General features: G+C 42.8%; 1 protein-coding gene across 1 annotated transcript in view; it reads left to right on the top strand.

Annotated features, from left to right (window-relative positions):
• CFAP47 (cilia and flagella associated protein 47) overlaps positions 1 to 16237 on the top strand; it is a 2216809-nt gene that overhangs the window by 958265 nt on the left and 1242307 nt on the right. Inside the window, exon 44 of the mRNA XM_069204610.1 lies at positions 11118 to 11344. Within this exon, the coding sequence (XP_069060711.1) occupies positions 11118 to 11344 (227 nt within the window). The remainder of the gene's footprint in view (positions 1 to 11117; positions 11345 to 16237) is intronic.

The following is a 16237-nucleotide window of genomic DNA, read 5'->3' on the forward strand; positions in this document are numbered from 1 at the left end:
TGGTGGTACTATCTGCCCATTGCAATACATCTGTGAGCAAAGTAAAGTTAGGTGTTGCACAGATGGTGTCTGTAGATGTGGAGAAGGGTTCCCCATGGGTTAGCTTAGTGGGCCCTGAGAGTATGGACAGAGGGATCCAACTGGAGTCAGGACGGCGTAGAACTGGAACATGCCCCTGCTGTTGTGGGCCTGGGTCCCTGTTCTATCGCCCCAATCAGGGAAGTACATCAAGGTATTGATTGTTCTCCCCTGGCTTTAGGCTGGTAGGGGGTCGTGTTGGACTTTTGCTTATGCAGGGTCATCCCCAGTCTTTTTGCCTCCTGCCTCCTATTTTTTTCTGACCTGTCGCTGTTGGCTTTTCAACTCTGAGCACTTTACCACTGCTAACCAGTGCTAAAGTGCATATGCTCTCCTGTTTAAATTGTATGTAAGTGGTTTATCCATGATTGGCATATTTGATTTACTAGTAAGTCCCTAGTAAGGTGCACTAGAGGTGCCAGGGCCTGTAAATCAAATGCTACTAGTGGGCCTGCAGCACTGGTTGTGCCACCCACATAAGTAGCTCTGTAATCATGTCTCAGACCTGCCACTGCAGTGTCTGTATGTGTATTCTTACACTGTAAATTCGACTTGGCAAGTGTACCCACTTGCCAGGCCTAAACCTTCCCTTTTCTTACATGTAAGGCACCCCTAAGGTAGGCCATAGGTAGCCCCAAGGGCAGGGTGCAGTGTATGGATAAGGTAGGACATATAGTAATGTGGTTTATATGTCCTGACAGTGAAATACTGCCAATTTCGTTTTCACTGTTGCAAGGTCTGTCTCTCTCTCATAGGATAATATGGGGGCTACCTTTAAATATGATTAAAGTGTAGATTCCCCTAGAGAGTAGATGGACATGTGGAGTTTGGGATCCCTGAACTCACAATTTAAAAATACATCTTTTAGTAAAGTTGATTTTAAGATTGTGAGTTTGGAAATGCCACTTTTAGAAAGTGAGCATTTTCTTGCTTAAACCATTCTGTGACTCTGCCTTGTTTGTGGATTCCCTGTCTGGGTCAGTTTGACAGTTGGGTTGTTTTTCACCTCACACCAGACAGTGACACAAAGGGAGCTGGGGTGTGATCTGCATTTCCTGATTAGCCATCTCTGCTAGGAGGGAGGGGTGGAGTGGTCACTCTCATCTGAAAGGACTGTGCCTGCCTCTGACAATGCTGTCTCCAACCCCCTGGTGTGTGTCTGAGGCCTTGCCTGGGCAAGGCAGGATTTCACAAGAAGGTGTGAGTCCCCTTTGAAGGAAGGTGACTTCAAAGACTAAAATGGGTATAAGAAGGGCACCCAAACTTACAAACTTCAGAAACACTTCTGGAATCAAGGGGAACCTCTGCCTGGAGAAGAGCTGATCGCTGAGGAACAAGTGCTGCCCTGCCTGTGACTGTGCTTTGTGGAGCTTTCCTGCAGTGCTGCTTCTGCCAGAGTAAGAGGGCAAAGACTGGACTTTGTGTGCCTTCCATCTTGAAGAAGAAATCTCCAAGGGCTTGATGTAGAGCTTGCCTCCTGTTGTTGAAGTCTCAGGGATAGCAAAGACTTCTTCCTGCCAGCACCTGGAGTCTCTGGAGAGACCCCTACTCTGCTCTGTGGTGCCCTTCCAGTTCCTGGGACCCTGAAAGGAGAGGCTGGCAGCCTAAGGACAAAAATACACGCACCGAGCGCCGTGCGGGGAAAAGATCGACGCGAATCCGATCGCGGCTGAGAAAACGACGCGACGCCGGCTCCGCAGCTGAGAAACGACGCCGCAGGAAACGCGACCGGAGAATCGACGCCCGGAGCAGGAGAAACGACGCGCAGCATCGCTGACGAAGGCTGAGAGATCGCAACCTGCGCCGCGGGACTTTCGGACCGTCGCGTGGCTGGCTTTTTCGACGCGCATCGCCGTGCCGAGCTGTTTTCGACGCATATAACCGTGCAGGGTTATTTTCGACGCACACCGCCCGTGCGGGGTTATTTTTGACGCAAACCAGGTACATTTACACGCTAGCAGCGCTAGTGTGGTGTTACAACTACCTAAAGACTCTTTTTATTTTAAACCTTTAAAAAATCATAACTTGACTTGTGTATGTTGGATTTTTGTCGTTTTGGTCTTGTTTTGTCTAGATAAATATTTCCTATTTTTCTAAACTGGTGTTGTGTCATTTTGTAGTGGTTTCATTAAGTTACTGTGTGTGTTGGTACAAATACTTTACGCCCAGCACTCTGAGGTTAAGCCTACTGCTCTGCCAAGCTACCAAGGGGGTAAGCAGGGGTTAGCTGAGGGTGATTCTCTTTTATCCTACCTAGAGTGAGGGTCCTTGCTTGAACAGGGGGTAACCTGACTGTCAACCAAAGACCCCATTTCTAACAGGGCCCTTAGGGTGGCACAATACATGCTGCAGCCCTTAGGGACCCTTCCTGGTCACAGAGCACTTAGTACCACTGGTACGTTTAAGAAGGGAATTAGCTGTGTGCCAGGAGTGTGCCAATTGTGGAAACAATGGTACAGTTTAGGGAAAGAACCCACTCATTCAAGTTAGCATCAATATCTGGCATAAAGTGGTGGTGGGGGGTAACCATGCAAAATGGGGCACTTTCCTACAGCCACCACTACACCTGCATTACCTTAGCCTTTTCCTGAAAATACCTGTATTTTTTCTGTCAATCACAGACCTTGTTTTGGATAAATATGCTCCATTCCCCAAAACAAAGGCTTGTCATGTTCCTGGACACAATAGTCCAGGTGTACAAAGCATTTTTCATGATTGCAAACACTCTGATTCGGAGTTTGCAACTGTGAAAATGCTTTGTTTAATGTCTGAATGCCATATTAGGAGTTAATAAACTTTTAACAGTTCCTAAAATTAGATTTCAACCCTGTACTATTTCATCGTTTGTAAGGGGCTTGGTGTATGTATCCCTTCCAAATATTATGTTGTGATAAAAATCCAGTGGCAAACCATTGAAAAACGGCCAACCAAGAAGTGGTGGTAAGCTATTTTCAAGGGGACCCCTTGTCCTTTGTAAATATAGAAAAAATGTTTTTGGCTACGGACCATACTGAGGGGGGACGGCTACCAACTCCAAAACAAGCTTTAAAAAACAAAGTAACCTTTTTTGTGAAAACACAGGACTGCCTCCTTTAAGTAAAACTGGTTGTGTGTAAGAGAAAAAAACAGCATAATAATAAAAAAAAATGTTTACTGTATTGAAAGGCGATCAGTCACAGTGGTCTGCTAATACTAGCAGGTCACGATTTATGATGTATCTTGTTAATAATCATGAGTTAGTTCAGATTATGACCCACCCTGAATCAGACTTTTGTGAAGTGACCTATCAGCACCTAGGTGGGCCTGTAAAATTCAATACTGGTATCAAAAACATTGGTTGCAAATTGCAACTGATTTTTTGCGACATTTATAAAGTGCATCAGTCCAATTGTTTGTCCTCAAATACTCGCTTTTATTTTTTTTAGTGAATGCATATTTGGTTCCCACAGATCAGTGTGTGGCAGATTTACACCATCGTTATGCCCGTGACAGTCTGAATTATGTCTTAAATTCTCACAGTATGACCAGGACTGGGCACATTATGTCAGGAAACACGCTACACCCTGAATAGCACTAATTATGTCAAGAATACACGCGTTATGCAAAAGATGGTCACCATTATGCCAGTACTGTCATCTTGCTTGGATACTATTAACTGTCAAGAAGGGTCTCCATAATATCAGTGACAATCACATATATGCCAGAATGAATGAACACAGTTTGTCATGGATGGTGCACTATGAGGCCAGACTTCCCACAGCATGTCATTAGGGTAACATTATGGTACGTATAACAACAGTTATGCCTATAATCCTCCCCTCAATGTTAAAAAAAAATTGACTTTTAGGCCAGGTTGCCATTATGGTATAAATAACCTCAAATATGTCCAGAATGCTTTCATTTGTGAAGGATGGTCTCCATTAATCCATGTCCACAATTATACCTCAACGCTACTGTGTCAGGGCCCGTACAATGAATTTTGGAATGCCCTCATTATACTAAACATGGTCACCATTAGCTGCTGCCTCCTACCACACGAGTGCCACATGACCCTTGTAAGACATTAGATTATTGATTAAGGGGTAGGTGGAAGTCCTACTCAGCTAACAACCTCAGTCCTTGCCAGTGTGAACCACAAAGGTCAATAAATTAAGCTGTGGTTAACTCTCTGCTAGCTTGGTACAAAAGAAGTCGGGATTAACTTGGAGGCAATGTGTAAAGTATTTATACAGCACACAAACAGCAATAAGTGAAAACACAACATGAGGAAAAACCCCAATCCGATGTAGAAAAATAAAGTACAATTTAATTAATAAAATAACAGGAGAACAAAAATCCAATCTGCAAAACTGGAGATATTAACTTTTAAAGTTTAAGGTTGATATAGCTCCACAAAATGCCACTTTCAGTCATCTGGTCGTTCTAGGCCAGGGAAAGGTCACAAGTTCAATCCAACCACGATGAAGCATGGGCTGGATACAGGGACCACGTTTGTGCAGCTGAAAAACTTACCTTCTCAAAGTCTGGCATGAAGATTTCCATTTGCAGTGGAGGAGGCTGTGAGGGGCAGGGAGACCATTGCAGATGGTTATCACTGTAACAGTATTGCAGGCTGGGCGGCATGGCCTGTTGTTTTTTTAATGTGAAAAGCTGGTTTGGCACTGCGAATGGTCATTGCCGGAGCTTCACATTGGTGGTTGTCACAGGCAGGCAGAGTCTTGTCCCAAACTGATCCATTTGCAGTGGTGAGGAACCCAAAACTACAGGATTTCACCTTTCTACACAGTAGGAGCTCAGCTGATGCCAGCCAAGGGTTTAGGGCCTCAGGAGGCACCTCTTGTGGATCAGGAACTCAACTCAGCAGAGGCTGGCAGGGCTCAGGCAGTCCCAGTGCAGCGGGCAGTTGTTGAGAGGCCTCTGGAGCTTGTTGTGTCCCTGTTGCTCAAGCAGAAGGTCAGCCAACTGACCCTTGAACTCACACAGGGAAGCTTGGGATGAAGGGAGCAGGTTCAGTCTTCTTTCTCAGAGAGCAAGACAGTCCTCAAGCAGCAAAGCAGTTCTCTGGTAGCAGTGGGTCAGTCCACTGGCAGGAAAGGCAGCCCTTCCTCTGTAATGTCCATAGGTACAGAAGTGTACTGATAAGGGGCTCTGCATGTCCAATATGTATATCTGGTGTCAGCCTTTGAAGTTGGGAGACTCCCTATACTACCCCCACATCTAGTTCTGGAATGATCTTCCCATCCCCTGTCAAGTCTCCTAGAAGTCTGGGGTGTCAAAAGACTAGTGTCAAGTTCCTTTGTGTACGCTGGAAGCAACCTCTTTCAAGGGGGGGCAAGGGCGCAGCTCTACCCCAGCCATTCTGCATGATGGCCCATCCTGTCCACCCTAGAACCTTTTGTGTCACTGTCTGGGAAGGAAACATAACCTCAACAATGGAGCCCTTCACAGCCATGCGACTTAGAACACTAGCAGAAGGCACAAATGATTAGGAAAAGAAGATGCCAGTTTTCTAAAAGTAATAAAAACAACGGTTCCTGATGGATCACAAATTTATAAATGAACAGCTCGAACTGTAAGCGTCAGAAGAGCAATTACACAGAGAGAACACAAATTCAACAACACCTGGTCAACTTGCATAAGTAATTGTATTGAATTCATACAATATAGCAGCTTCCAAAAAAGAAGTGCTCTCTGTTCAAATGATCAAACAGTGAGACACCTTAAGCCGGTGCTGCTATATTCTTTGAGTTCAATACAATCACTTATGCAAGACGACTAAATCATGTTGAAATTCTGTTCACTGTGCGTAATTACTGGTTTAACATATTTTAAATTTGAGTTGTTCATTTCAAAATGTATGGCCCATCAGGAAGCATTGTTTGTGTTACTGTTCATATGCCCCCAGTTCTTTGGTGGTTTCGGGCTGCCCTTGTGTTTTCATAACAAACTTTTTAGAAGTGCCATTTTCAGAATTGTGACTTAAAATCCAACTTTAGCATTAAAGAGGATTTTAAATTTCAATAATTTGAGTGTAAGCACCATATTCTATCTGCTCTTAGTGAAAAGGTATCACCTATTGAACGTAATAATAAGGTAACCCAGTATTAGTCAATGGGGGAGACAGGCCTTACAGCAGTGAAAAAACGATGCTAGGAGTTTTTACACTGCAAGGATAGATGAAACTTAAACCCACATGTCCTACTTTTTAAATACACTGCACCCTGTCCTATAAGCCTTTGGAGCCTACTTTAAGGAATGACTGAAATGCACTAATAAGGAACATTTAGACCTGGCAAAAGGTTTATTTTGCCAGGTCGAAATGGCAGTTTTAAAACTGCACTACAGGCCACAGTGGCAGGCCTGAGGCATATTTTAACAGGCTAGTTTAGTGGGTTGCACAATGAGTGCTGCATGTCCACTAGTAAAAAAGGAACAGAAGGGGACTCTAGCGGGATAGATTCAGCAATGCTGTCAATGTTGTACAATAACGTATTAATTGTTATTGAAAAAGCAATAGCTTCATTCAACATTTTGGGGTGCTGAACACTGCGTCTTGTAATAATCAGGACATTCATTATTGTGGAGAGTAAACACAGTACCCCAAACATACTAATGCATACATTATACAGTTCTATATGTGGAAAATATTCGGAAAAAAAGTTTGATTAGTTCACAACAGACACACACATTTACACTCATGGAAATCAACAAACATACAAGGTACAGTCTTTTCAAATGTGCAAGTTGCAAAAACAAGATGGGCTATCCAACTGCTTCAAATAAGAACTCCAGTCTCCAGGCATAGATCCCAAGACGAATAAATCCTAAATGAATGGCCTGCTTATTAGAGAAGATAGCATCAAAATGTGTCTCATGTAAGCATAGGCCTGTGGTATTATAGTATTCCATTTAGATTCAAATATCTTTGTGCAGCACCCGTCTGGTATGAACAGTGGAGTTGATGCGTTTCGGCCTATTAGTTCCAGCCTCTTCAGGACTGACTAAATGTTTTCTCACCATTTAATTGGCGAGACCTGGTTCTATGACCAGTGAGTTCACATGCGGCAGGGCTCCATTGCTGATTGCAGTTGCAACCCGAGACCTGTTTCCACGATACCCATCGCAAGGCTTACATTGAGACGCGACTAAAAGATTACATGTATAAGTCAACCTGGGTCCAACTGCTCTTCCTTAACTTATCTATTTAATTGATAACAAACCAGTGTTTGGTCCATGCCCTTGCCACAATCCTGAAGAGCTGGAACTAATAGGCCCAAAGCTTGTCGACTCTACTGTTCACACCAGACGGGTGCTACACAAAGTTCATGATAGAGCCTAGGCACTAGATGGTTATATAGGATCACCCTTTTATGTGTAACACATGTCTACTCATAGCATTTAATTTGCATGTCCTGGGTACATGTAATACTATCTACTAGGGTCTTAAAAGTAAATTAAATGTGCCAGTTAGTTATAAGCCAGTTTTTCAGTGTTTGAAGAAGAGAGTACAGCAGTTAGGGCTCGCGGGTGTTAAAGGGGTGGAGCAGCACGTAAAGGGGGGGAGAATATTAACAATATGAAAATCTTTTTTTTTTTTTTTAAACTAACCTGCGCGCCGTGCCATAGGTCCTCCGGCCTCTTAGGAAGCACAGGCTCACAGCCTGCACTGCAACGAATCCTGACACTGCTCAAAGCAGCGTTAGGATTGGCTGGAGTCAGTGCTTAATTTGTCAATTAAGAGGTGCCGGTGCCCAAAGTCATCTTCTTAAACACGCGGCTGCTGCAATTAAATGTGTGAACACGGAGTACTTAGGCGCCGTAATCCTGAAGCCATCTCGGGCCACTTCAATCGATATAAGGCCACCCCCTGCCCCTTCAGCTCACTCCTTCAGCTTTCTACTTTATTCCCTTGTGACGCTTTTTCGTTTTTCCTGTCCTCCGTCTTCCCCATATGTGTCTTTTGCTCACAACAAATGCTTGAGACAGAAGAGTAAGCCCCAGCCCTCAAAAATAAGTGCCAGTGCTCAGCACCAGAAACAACAAGCACAAATTAAGCACTGGTTGAAGTGCCCAGCCAGGAGGCTCCCAAGCAGACTGGGAGCCTATGCCCGTTCTCTCCAGCCTGGCAACACATTGCCGGGCTGGAAAGAGCACAATGCAAATGTGTGTTTGGCTGGCAAGAGATGGCCGGCAAGAGATGGCCGGCCAAACATACATGCACGCTGAGGGAATGCTCTTTGCACTCCCCTCATCCCCGTCATTCCTCATGGCCCGCGCCTTTAACAACGAAAGGATAATAAACATATTTTATTATCCTTTCATTGCTAAAGGTTTGCAGGGGCTGCTGCTGGCGGGGCGACTCTCCCGCTGCTGGAGTACAGTCCTAAAGCCAGGGATGAAAGCAAAAAGTTTGGGAGTGACCCCCCACCCCCCAGAGAGGGCCAGACCCAGCAGCCATTATGTCAGGACACCCGCAATACCATCCAGAGTACCAGCAACATGTCAAAAATGGTCATCTGTACCTAGTGGTTAGGCCATTGTGCCAGGCAGCCATTATATCCGGTAAAAGCCAACTATGTCCACAAAGCACCCACTATGCCAAAGGTGGTCGCTATAAGCCCAGAGCCACGGTTAGACAAAAGACAGCAGCACATATGTTTTGAGTGCCTTCTACGTGTCCGGAATTATCACCATTAAAAGCCCCTGCTTGTGGTCACAATTTTACCATTCTCCTTCCTCACTTTCATTCAATTGCTTACCCAAGTTCCTGCGCACGTGCATGCACACACATGCGCGTGCACACACACACAAACACTCTCTCCCCCCCCCCCCTCCTCCTCCGTTACTCTGTGAAAGACGGATCTTCACTTTGTACTAGCACTATAGAAGGAACGAGAAGAAGCTCTTATGATCTGCAAGGGCAAGCTATCCAATCCACTTTACCCCACTCTAACCCAGATTCTTATAAAGCAGGAGATGGAAGCTGGAAAAGCCTCACCTTTACACAATATGTTGCACCACCTGATGCATGCACAGTGCATTAGTCTATGGCGCGTGCCCAAGTCAGTGGGGCACTCTTCATAATTCCCTTCACAATTAAAGAATACACAGAGCCATTCGTGCTTTTCTGTTGCTATGTTTCATCTCTGTTATGCAAACAAACAGGTGGATGAGCTGGTTTTGTGTAACAGATGTAACATGTTCAGCCTCTTTGGACGTGTTTGGTGCCGAGGTTCCCAGCAAGCAGCCTCAGATTGGCAAGGCAGCCAGTCGGGTATCGGCTGATGGGCCTGTGCCTGAGGCCAGTTAATGGGCCTTTTTTTTGGTCTATTAAACAGTGAAACCTGCTTTTGCTGTCTTGGACGCCTCCGAGTGCACAACATGAAAGGCTCTTATAACAGCTTTTGCATACATATACTGAGCCTGTCCCCATGCAAATGAAGTCAGGGCAGTCGGCTCCGGCTGTCACAGCATGACCCCTGACTCCCTCCAGGTGTGAAGGAGCTGCATATAGGAAGCAGTTACCACTTGCTACGCAGAGGGCAGGGGAGAGGACCTGAGAGTTGGGTGGTGGTGGGGTTAGTGAGAGGGAAAGAGGGAATTCCACAGTTTATTTTTGCCCCCTCTACTCCATGGAACAGGGTGGGATAAATTAGTCTCTGCTGTTCTTCTTTGCCTGCCCCATATCCGTTTCTGCAGTCAACAGGGAGCGGTTGTGGCCTTAGCGGACTTTGAAACTAGGAAAAGAAGGTTGAAGTCCCAGCGTCAGATCAATATCCGGTGATCATGGGCAAATCACATAATCCACCTGAGCCTCAAAAGAAATTGATCTGACCTTCTGTAATGTTATGTGGTGCTCTTGTAAGGCTCTCTAACACCCCTGTATCAGGTTTGTGCTATATAAAACTGCATGTATGTGAGGAAAGTGACGCTCTGTATATTTATTTTTGCATTTACACACTAGCATCATTCCAATTTTTGAAACTTAGGCATGATGCCACCAACAAGTAAAACAAAAATAAAGATGTGCCTTTGGCCAGTCACTGAACACTAGAGGGCCTCTCTTAAGAACAGTAAACCTACTCTGCATATCTAAATAGCCCTGGTTGAGTGTTGAAGGCCTAAGGATGAAGAGGGCTCTCAGGGGTTCGTAGGCTGTGAAATCTTCAAGAGCACCCAAGAGATTAATGTGGAATAATTTTGTTTCCAGTCTTGACAAAAGTTATTGGCCCCATGAGCTTTAAAATTGTTTTAGTCTCGTAAATTGTTTACCAACATTAGCTCCGTGCTCCTAACTAAACAGTGTATTGCCAAAGGTTGCGATCTACGAATGTGGGGCACTTTTATGACCGCCCGATCCTTTTTGTGGCCCCCAATCCAACCCTGCCAGTAACTCCATGGATCAGCTACAACCCTGTTTCATAAATGTGAAACATACATTGTTGTAGGTAATAAGCTTTGTGTGCAGCAGAACAAAAGACCCGTAGGTTTAGCGACGCGTGCGTTTTGGGTCTTGTTAATGTGAGTTAGTCTCTCCTGGATTGAAAAATACACCGTAAAAGGCAACTGCAAGTTACTGCCTGTGCTTTTTTCTTGAGCATTTAATTCAGGAGTAAGCAAAACACATCGAAGCGAGGGCGTTTAATATATTCAGTGTCTCTAGTTATGAAATGGGAAGCAGTAATGCCTCCTAATTGAAAATCTGGAGAAAATGTATATTTTATAGGCCATATTGCGGGAGTTAATTTATGGCTGTCAACAGAAGTGCATCGCTTCAACGCACCCTAGTTGTGACTAATTTGTATGAGTGCAAGATTTCGTGACATTTAAATTTCGGTTTCACATTCTTTGGACAACTTGTTATGTCAATAAATGATTAAAATAATGCATTTAATAATTTCGTGTTTTTGTTAAAAAAAAAAAGAAATAATAATAATTTGAGCTACTTTCATCCCAGCCTGATATTTCTTGATGCGATATTGTGGACAGAGACCGTACCTTTTAAGCTGCCTTTATAAAAATATCTTCCCGTGTTGCAGATGCTAGAGGAGCGCAGCAACCCCTGTGCTTCAGATGCAGCCACAAGGGCGTGTTGGTGGAGGAGCTGAGCATCCCGCTGATTAATGAGGCCAGGGAGAGGGCGCTGGCGCTGGCTGCCCACGAGCAGATGACAGCGCTGGAGTATGAACGCAGAAAGATCACAGGCACTCTGGAGAGCAGCAGCCTTCGAGCGGCAGTAGCAGCCACTGGCCTTTCAAGATTGGAGGTAGATAGTCACACACTTAACCTCGGGGGAATTGTATTTCATCTTTATACATTTCTACGTAACTGGCAAATCATAAAACGACAGCAAACATTACAGCGATCTTTGTGAAAGTTAACAACTAGTTAATTTCTGCCATTATTCCGCCATTTAAACAACCTAACACTTTAAATATTTGCTTTTTTGTGCTGGTGTTAATGTGGGAGGTGGTTGTGAGCTTTAAAAGCAGTGGGGCGTGAATCACTTGCCAAATTGGACCCAGTGGGTGAGCCCGAATTCCACCAACCTACTTAATATCCCCAGGGGTTTCTGCAACTTAACATTTTCCTGGGCACTGTGGTCCAGATGTACAAAACATTTTTACAGTTGCAATCGCTGATTCGTAATTTGCAAAGACAAAACAATCTTTTTTTTTTGTTTAAGTATGAGTCCCATTTTGGGATTCGGTAAACTTTTACTGACTACTAAATGGGCTTGGCCCCCATACCATTTTGATATTTGGAAAGGGACCCGTGGTAGGCGTTCCTTTAGAATAATTGGGGAACTGGTAATGGAGCAGTTTAAGGTCTCGGTTTTCAAACAGATTTGCTAGGAAGCTATACTTTTTATACTGAGTTCACATAACCTTTGTTTAATTTCTTCCTTCTGCTTCCTTCGTGTTCCTTTACTCCACATACTTTATCTGTCATTTTATGTCACAGAGAACCTGCTTGGACGAGGTGCTGGAGGCACCTGAAGTTACACAGATCGTACAGTCCGAGTCCTTAGCAGCAATGCATTCCCTTGGGTTAGACATGTTACAGCCTGAGGCAGCAGCAGCACTTTCAGTCTCAGATCTCAGAAAAAGCTAATTTGTATAGTGCTAAAAAGGTAATGAAAACTTACTGCTGTAGCTCAGGAGATGCTTCCATATGAGCCCTGAAACTACAGCAGAAACAAGAAGCCCAATGTGACCAAGAAATACTGTAACATCAGGAAGAATTGGCCCCAAATCTACATTTAGTAAGACTTAAACATAAACATTAAGTATTTTCTAAATAAGCAGTTTGTTCAAGACATTTACTCATTCATTTCTAAAATTAACTCCTAATATTCCAAATGACTTCATTCATTTTAGTGAAAAAACATAATTTTGACCCAAATCTGTTTGTCATTTTCTTTAAATCAGTATTTTACACAATGCGGCTATAAAATCTGGAAATCTTCAGTAGATAGTTACATTTAGGACCATGTTTCGAGTGTAAAAGCATTTTTTGATTTGCCTATATCTTTGGTGCAGCTAGACAAATCACAAAATTTCTCCCGAGAATCTTGTTGTACATGGGAAGTTTATGGGAGAGCCATCAAGTGGAGGCCAAGAAAAGGGGTGGGGGGAAGAGGGTTAACAAAAAGTGCATCTCCCATGATATTTCCCATAGGGATTGTAGACACGACTACAGCCTAACCCGCTGGACAGAATCCCACCAAATTTGGCAGAAAGGTAGCTCTAGGTCCAGAAAGAGTGCTTTTTGTTAATTGTTGTAAACCTGTTCAGTGGTTTTTGGGATATTAAGAGAAAAAGAAATATAGATATCTAGAGGCATAAAGGATTGGTGAATAATAACAAGCTCATGCAGAGATCTGATTGGCTGCCAACACTTCACCCAGGAATTATTAGCAGCCAAGTCCCAGAAAAAAAGGTAAAAAATAAGAAAAAGTGCAAGGCTAGGCACTCCGTGATCCCTTAGCTCTGCGTGCAGGGAAACAGATGAAAATATTGTTCTCGCAAGCAGGGAGCTGCTATTTCAAGAAGCTCCTTGCTTGCAAGAGGACTTGGGAGCTGGTTAGGACTGCAAGGGCCTAAAGGCTCCCCCCCGGTCTTATTATACTCCCTCTCTCTCTCTCACATACACACACAAACACACACTCGCTCTCTCTTTCTCTTTCTTTCATCCTATAATAGGATGGAGGAGAGAGAGAGATTGTTATTGAAACTGTGTCTCTTTACAAAGACTTCAGAGTGTTACATTAGCAAAATGTTTGGCACGAATGTTATAGTTATGTTTTGATTGACAGCAGACCATGGTCACTTCTGGCCTAATGGTAAAGCTCTTGGACTGTCACTCAGTAGGTTGAAGGTTCAAATCATTGTATCTCAATGCAGTGTGTCTGTTTATTTTTCAGTGTTTTGACTGTTAAACATTCCTAGTAATGTAACATTGAAGTACTTTTTGACTCAAAATCTTTGGGTTCAATGTCCTAGTGAAGTCTGGACACTACATGCTAAGGAGTCACTTTTTGGCCGAATGGTTAAGGTTTCAGACCTGTACAGTGGAAGGTTGATGGTTCAAGTGTATGTGTGTCTGTGGTCATTTCTCTGCTGTAGTTTCTTTTCAACTTCAAATATTTAAGATACATATTTAAAGGTGACCTCCCTCTTTAATTGACAAAAACATTTTTCCTTTTAATTTCTCCAGAAATATCTCATTCTAAGTATATCATTCTTCAAAGCCTAATACAATTCTCTCTCTCTCTCTCTCTCTCTGTTGATCTCTTTCACTAAATCAGTCCCTCTCTAACAATCTCTCACTTTCTGTCTTTCATCCCAAAATGGGATGGAAGAGAGGGAGAGAGAGATTGTTATTGCAATGGTCAGTCCTGTCCATACAATGATTTCAAAGCATCAAACTAGCAAGATGTTTGGCGTGAATGTTATAGTTAGGTTTTGATGGACAGCAGACCACAGTCACTTCTGACCTAATGGTAAAGCTCTTGGACTGTCAGAAGGTTGAAGGTTCAAATCCTTGTATCTCATGGCAGTGTGCTTGTTCATTTTCTAGTGTTTTGACTGTTAAACGTTCCTAGTGGTGGCACATTGAAGTCTTTATCCCATGTGAACATTTTTCACCAAAAAATCTTTGGCTTGAATGTCCGTTATGTCTGGACACTAAACACTAAGGAGTAATCTGTGAACTAGTGATTAAGGTCTCTGACCTTCACACTAAAGGTTGAGTGTTTCAGTCTTAGTGTGTCTCTGGTCGTTTGCCTAATTGAATTTATTTTCAACTACAAACGTTTAAGGTATATACTGAAAGGTGACCTCACTTTCTTTACTTAACAATGACATTTTTTTTCAATTTGTCCTAAAATATATCATTCAAACTATGTCATTTATTAAAGTTTACAAAAACTCTCTGGGTGGTTACAGGGAGTTGGCTGCAAGGCCAAGTCATGTGGCCAACCCCTGCCGTGCATGGCACAGGGTTTGGTGGTTATAGGGGCTTGGCTGCAGGTCCCTTCAGTCAACCTCCATTGCGCATGGCCAAAGGCCGTGCACAAAAGTGGCTGGATTAACGTATAGTAGTTAAAGTTCCTTTGTTAAAAAACCATCGAAATTTACTGAAAAAAAGAAAGGTTGCAGGGACATTACAGGTAAGGTCTGGATTTACTCATACAAAACTAGAGAAATGCAGCATTAATAGTTATTTCAAGTAGCTGTAACTCATGCCCTAAGGTAACTTTAATTCATGCCCTCTCCATGTACAGCTAATTACCCCAAAGATTACAGCACTCATGACATCTTTGGTAACATCATTGATAATGTCAGTGTAACATCTGCAGTAAAATTATTGATCAGATTGTATATACATATATATAATTTAAAACTATTAAAATATTTTATTTATTTTATATTCTGCAATTATTTTTCAATTAAACAAAATATACACAATATATTAAAAACTGTAACAAATGGGAAAAAATTAACACATACCAATTTATTTACACACAAAAATATAAATACATTTTATTAAAAATATATTATATATTACAAACATTAGTAATTAAAGTAAATACAATTTAAAATACCTAAAAACATAATACATTTATCAGCTATATAAACAAAAATGTAAAATTTTAAAAATAATACATACACTATTCCCTTTCAAGTCTGTTCAACAGTAGGGAAAGCGTTGGACTCAAAGAATAAAATGTATTGTTCCCCATCCAGTCAGTACAGCAGTAGGGGAAGTGTTGCATTCAGAAGGGGTAAAATTTGCTATTCCCACTCCAGTCATTGCCACAGTAAAGAAAGTGTTGGACTCTAGAAGGGTAAAAATGTAATATTCCCACTCCAGTTTGTGCAACAGTATGGAAAGAGTTGGACTCAGGAGTGCTAAAATGTACTATTCTCACTCCTGTCAGTACAACAGTAGGGAAAGCTCTGGACTCTGAAGGGGTCAAATTAACTATTATCATTCCACTCAGTGCAACAGTAAAGCACACATTGGACCCAGGAGAGATAACCTTTATTATTCCCACTCCAATCAGTACAACAGTAAGGAAAGTGTTGGAGTCCGGAGGGATAAAATTAACTTTTCCTACTCCAGTCTGTGCAACAGTACGGAAAGTGTCGGATTCAGGAGAAGTAACATTTTCTATTCCCACTCCAGTCTCTGCAACAGTAGGGAAAGGGTTGGACTCAGAAGAGATAAAATTAACTTTTACTTTTCAGTGCAACAGTAAGGAAAGCGTTGGACTCAGGAACGGTAACATTTAGTATTCCCTCTGCAGTCAATGCAACAGTAGGGAAAAGCACTGGACTCAGGAGGGTAAACATTTACTACTCCCACTCCATTTTGTGCAACAGTACAGAAAGAGTTGGACCCAGAAGGGGTAAAATTTATAAGTCCCACTCCAATCTTTGCAACAGTAGAGAAAGTTTTGGACTCAGAAGTGGTAAAAGTTAGTATTCCCTCTCCAGTCAGTGCAACAGTAAGGAACATGTTGAACACTTATGGGGTAAAATTTAATATTCCCCTCCAGTCGATGCAACAGTAGGGAAAGCATTGGACTCTGGAGGGGTAAAATTTACTATTCCCACTCCAGTCAGTGAAACAGCAGGGAAAGCATTGGACT

This window comes from Pleurodeles waltl, chromosome 8 (assembly GCF_031143425.1).
Source record: "Pleurodeles waltl isolate 20211129_DDA chromosome 8, aPleWal1.hap1.20221129, whole genome shotgun sequence".
Taxonomy (NCBI): Eukaryota; Metazoa; Chordata; class Amphibia; order Caudata; family Salamandridae; genus Pleurodeles; species Pleurodeles waltl.